Raw genomic sequence first — 5,702 nt, forward strand, 5'->3', positions numbered from 1 at the left:
CTCCATATTTTTTAAAAGTTGGCAAGTTGTTCTATGCATTTTATAGCTTGAAATTTATTATTCAATTGATTCTGCATTTAGATTTTTGTTGTTAATTCTAATTTTTGTATATACATTCCTTCTAATTTTTGTATATAAATTTAGGTTGCTGTTTGTTAATATTTGCTTCTGCTATTTTGGTTTTCATTATAAATTTAGATGTGCAATTTCAGAGTAAGTTTGATTGCATTTAGAATAGGATTTATTAAAAGCATGGATTTGAATTATATGTTAATCATTTAGAATCTTGATGTTATAATCATTGCATTAACTTTAAAACTATTTATTCTTTGTTTCTAAAACTTTGTGCTCTTTTTGTCATCGGTTGGCTGTCTTTTTTTTTCTTCTATTAACAACAAATAAGAAATCATGTATATTTCATTTATTATTTTCCTTTTATTATGTTCTTGAGTTCTCTTTTTTATCGTTAGTTACTCCTGTAAATCAGCAACCTATTATATTTTTCTTCATAGTTCAGAATAATGCAAGCAACATAAACCCAATAATCATTATACATGTTCGTGAGCATAGCTGCTAAAAAAATATTGCAAGTGCTTCTATGCAACGAAACCATGAATAGCATCCCATAAATGAAGGTTCGACAGGAAGAAGACAGATTTCTTCATTCTCCTATGTTCATTAAACATTACTTCTGATTAAGCTTCTTCTGAACTCCGGACCCTCCGAAGCTAGTCAATCACTCTTATCTTGTTGAACACCAACATCTTGCAGGTAGTGTTCTGCATCCAATGCGGCCATGCATCCTGCAATAGTGTGACACGACTTGCATTATCCTTTGAACAAAAAATGTTAATGAAGCATATAGAATAACTCTGATTTCTAATTCAATTCTAGTGTAAATTTTAAAAGCAATGGCAATAATGACTATCGAAGCCAAAGACAGCAAACTGCATACTTTTTTACATTGGTATATATTACTTTCAATTCAAATGCAATTCAAAATACGTATGACAACAATTTAACAATTTCCAATTTATCCTCTTCCAATGAATAAACAAATATTCTCATTGATATAACTTCAGTAACAAATAAAGTTTGAAAATATCTACATACATAGTTAAACAAGGATTAAAAGCTTCGAAACACGTATGGTCATCATATCAATATTTCTGAAGGAAGAAGTTACGTCATGAGTAACCAAAGGTCGCTGGAAAATCAAGGGCAGTCACATACTTAGAATCCTTTTACAGTTCACCACACTACTAATGACAGCAAAGACGAGAAGAAAAACATTAAGCAAGAGAACCAAATCTCAGGGACTTACGAAGCATGGAGAAAGTAGAATGGAACATATATGAGAAGGACGTATTGTAAAATAGTATATTATAACTAATGCATACGTTCTAGCATAACTGTTATGTCAAGAAAAAAGGAATTCCAGATTCAGCATCATAAATTAAATAATAAGCTAAAACCATGAGTTCATAAGGCATTAGATTATAGCTAATTGGTAACTATTATGAAAATACAAGCTGATCTTATATTTTTAGACATGTTGATTATGCAGGACCCATCTGGATCAAAATGGATTAAACTCTACAAATAATAATATATGCGGCAAGTAGAATTTAAAACATAACGACTTAATTCACCAAAATGAAAAATCGGCCATCCCAAACCTTTCTACATACTAATTTCTTTTGCACTCTTATTTATTTAGTCAAAAAATGTAGATTGAGTAAGATCTCACAAATAAAAATAGAATAAATAAAAATACAAGAGGTTAAAATACTTAAGTGTATGTGTGTGGTATCAAACATTCATACATACTACTTAAACGAAAGAGTATGATAATGCGAAAAAATGACAATAGTGATAATTTTATATATAGACGTTGTAAATACATGTTAATTATTATCTTATGTGTGATTGTGAAGAAAATTTATTAAATAACAAAGAAAAAATGGGCTTGGGCATGCAAATTGTCAGCTTGTATTTTGGCTGCACAACAGGTCAGTCTGAATCGGCTGAAAACCAGTCCAAATCAACAGGCCAAGTCGCCTGGTAAGCCAGGTTTCTGGGGTCACAACCCCATGGTAGAGAAAAAGATTGGGAAGTGTTATGTGGAGGGATGTGATCTTATTGGGGTAGCAGACTCTAAAAGTGTGTTGTTAGGACGAAAGTTTGGGGTACTTGCGAGTTTGGATGGGTGAGGTATTTACAGGGTTGTCATTATAGTTTAATTCAATTTTTGGAGTTTCCACTACCAGAGAGTGGGGATAAAGAATTAATGATGGTTGGTCATGGAAGGATCGAAGTAAAGACACGTGAATGGCAGGGTAGATACAAGCACAAGTCAGATGGTTGAGCTCATACGCATACTATCTAACAGGGTCCGAAATAATGATGAATTAATATGTGAGCACGGCAATGAGCCATTGCCAATTCAGGAGATTCTTCTTTAGATTTTGCAAGAGAGTTGTGGCAGTGGTGGATGTCCGTTGATGACTCTGGACCATTTGGGCCACAAAGGAAAACACATTTCAAATGGTGGTCGTTCATAAAGGCCTTGCAAAGAAGTCATTTGGATGGCTGAATGGAAAGATGTATTGTACCAATACTTAATTAGGTGGAAGAAGATATACCAAGTGCTTGGGCAATCTCCACAAATTGAAAACATTGATTATATAGTTAGGGTGGTAAGCCAATTCATACATGACCCAAGAAACATGCAAACAGTTTTCTTCAGTATTTCAAGTCAAGACCAAGAAAGGGGGGTCTACTATTCAAGAAAGAAGACAATTTGACCCTTAAGATATATACTAATTCTAGGTTTTGTTATTGAAAAAAAAAAAAAATCAACTCTAGGAAGTGTATCTGTCATGGAGAAAGTTTGGTAAATTGAAGAAGTAAATGACAGAATATCTCGTTCCAGTTAATTTTGAGCTCTTGTTCAAGGTATGTGTGAAGGCCTTGTTCAGTGTTCATAACTGACGTGTCCATAATCTAGTCCATAATCTAATACAACATGATCGGACCAAATATGTTAAACTTGATGGGCATTTTATCAAAGATAACTTGACAAAGGTATTGTGGTTACAATAAATAGTTCTTTATTTCCTTAGATAGTTTGTTAATGATAAATCATATCCCACTAGGTTAGCCCAGCTACACGGATCACCTATCGCTATTAGGATTGTCAAAAATCCAAATTCTTAGGGATATCTAACACCACAAGATTCATTGTAACAATTTCTTCAAAATATCGTTATTGCTGTCCCTCTACCCCTCTCTCCTCAAGGATAAAATCCATGTGATGTAGTCCTCATCAATCTCCACAATGGCATTCTTTATATTATGTTGTCAAACCACCATAATTGATTTATTGTCTTCTCAATATGTGTTACACTAATCTACTCATATACAATAATCTCATATCCGGCACAGGAAAAGGCTAAGACAAAAACTTAGTTAAAATTAAATATCCTTAAATCAAAGCATCGCCAGATAGAAGTGGAACACGAAGATGAAGAAAATGGGGCATCGAAATCAATCAATACATTTCAATAACTAGCATCACACATATGCTATATAATACTTGTAATCATATATAATATACCCTACAGACTAGGATGGCTCACTCCACCGCTGTACACCAATAATCTCTTGAACCGACCCTGCCTCATTTGAGAAAAAACTCTGCTAACTTGGCTTACTAGTCAGTCAAATAACGGGCACTCAAGAACTTACTACTTGTTTGGCAAACTACTAAAATCAATTCCTTTCATTGTGACATGTACTCCATTATAAAATCTATGACCGAGTTTAATTTAGGCACATATTCCATTTTAAATCAAATTCTTGAATGACTCGAAATTAATTACATTCATCTTTTAAACAAGCAAATCTTAGTTAAATGAAAATCCTTGATAGGGAGCATACCAAATAAAAGCCAAATCCACAACCTTAAAATAACAAGATTGGCAACATAAGAATGTGTTTCAAATCCAGGATCATTAACACACGCATATATCAATGTCAGTCTAACAAACATCCATATCCAACTTAAATAAAACTATAACATACCAGAGCCAGCAGCGGTAATAGCTTGCCTATACTTCTTGTCCTGAACATCACCAGCAGCAAACACTCCCTCAACACTGGTCTTCGTAGTCCCAGGCTTGGTAACGACGTAGCCATCAGAATCCAGTTCAAGCTGACCGTCCAAGAACTTGGTCGCAGGCTCGTGACCTATTGCGAAAAACAAACCAGATACCTTCAAGTCAGACACCTCCTCAGTAACCACATTTTTCACCTTCAGTCCCCCAAGCACCCTCTTGTTATCTCCGCCCCCATAGGCTTCAACCACCACCGAGTTCCAGATCACCTTGATCTTGCTATTATTCATCACCTTGCTCTGCATAATCTTCGAGGCCCTGAACGTGTCCCTCCGATGAATTATGTACACCTCGGAACCGTACTTAGTAAGGAACGTCGCCTCCTCCATGGCCGAGTCCCCGCCACCAATCACCGCTAGGGGCTTGTTCCGGAAAATTGGGGCGGCGCCGTCGCAGACGGCACACGCGGAGATCCCGCGATTCCAGTAGCCGTCAGGGCCGTCGCCAGAGCCGGGGAACGGAAGGCGCTTGGCGACGGCGCCGGTGGCGACGATGACGGAGTCGGCCTCGACAGTGCGGGAATCGGTAAAAACCCTAAAAGGACGGTTCGAGAAATCGACCTTGGAGACGGTCTCGGTGTGGATTTCGGTACCGAAGCGCAGCGACTGCTTCCGGCAGCGCTCCATGAGCTCTCCGCCGAGTATGCCGTCGGGGAAGCCGGGGAAGTTCTCAACGTCAGTTGTGGTGGTGAGCTGGCCGCCGGGGGCGATGTCGTTCGCCATCCATCCTTCAAAGAGGACCGGCTTAAGCTCAGCGCGAGCGGCGTACACGGCGGCAGTATGGGCGGCGGGACCGCTTCCGATGATGCAGAGTTTGGTCTTATGGATCTGAATGTCACCCATGGCGGCAGAAGCGTACCCAACACGGATCAAGTTTCGCGCCTTCGTTAGCAGTTTCTTCCAGCTATGATTATTAGGGCAAATTCTAAATTTCATTTCCCTCCTTTCCCTTCATTCTTTTATTATTTCCAAACTCTTTTATTGTTACGCGGCGTGTGAAATTTACGCCCACATCCACAAATCGCTGCTATCAAACTTGTTAATTATCAAATGGATTATTCCTTAACTAAAGTTAATCTTTTAACTACAAATATCACAATAAATTTTTAACACATTTGATTTGTCTTTTACATTTATTTAATCTCTTTTTCTTGTGTGGTGAATTCATTCAAGTCAGAATGCTACTACTGCATTGACTTTGGGAGTTTCGAATCCTAATTCGTGCAATACAATCATCATACAACCTTTAATCAAATAAACAATTAAAACTCGTGGATCGAATGTAATATTTTATTCTCTTTATTTTTTATTTCATCGTGGAAATATCGATGGGTTTGTTTTATATAAAATATTTCAAATCTTTAATCTATAACTATTAATAATAAAGAGGATTGATTGTTTCAATGACTAGTATGTAACTTCTGTACATGTTTTACTATTCGTTTTGTCTTTATTAATATAAACTATTTTATTAATTATTCTACTTTTAGAGTTTGAAACTATATCTTTTATAAATCTAATAAAA

General features: G+C 36.5%; 1 protein-coding gene across 1 annotated transcript; it reads right to left on the reverse strand.

The window, feature by feature from the left end:
- Positions 1–479: 479 nt before the first annotated feature.
- On the reverse strand, positions 480–5,146 carry LOC106777916 (thioredoxin reductase 2). The gene is made up of 2 exons (XM_014665737.2): positions 4,087–5,146; positions 480–803 (listed from the first exon to the last, which is right to left on the reverse strand). Exons 1-2 carry the CDS (start codon positions 5,111–5,113, stop codon positions 733–735), a joined length of 1,098 nt encoding a protein of 365 aa, XP_014521223.1. The 5' UTR covers positions 5,114–5,146; the 3' UTR covers positions 480–732.
- Between the last annotated feature and the right edge of the window lie 556 nt (positions 5,147–5,702).

Source organism: Vigna radiata, chromosome 11, assembly GCF_000741045.1.
Source record: "Vigna radiata var. radiata cultivar VC1973A chromosome 11, Vradiata_ver6, whole genome shotgun sequence".
NCBI classification, from domain to species: domain Eukaryota; kingdom Viridiplantae; phylum Streptophyta; class Magnoliopsida; order Fabales; family Fabaceae; genus Vigna; species Vigna radiata.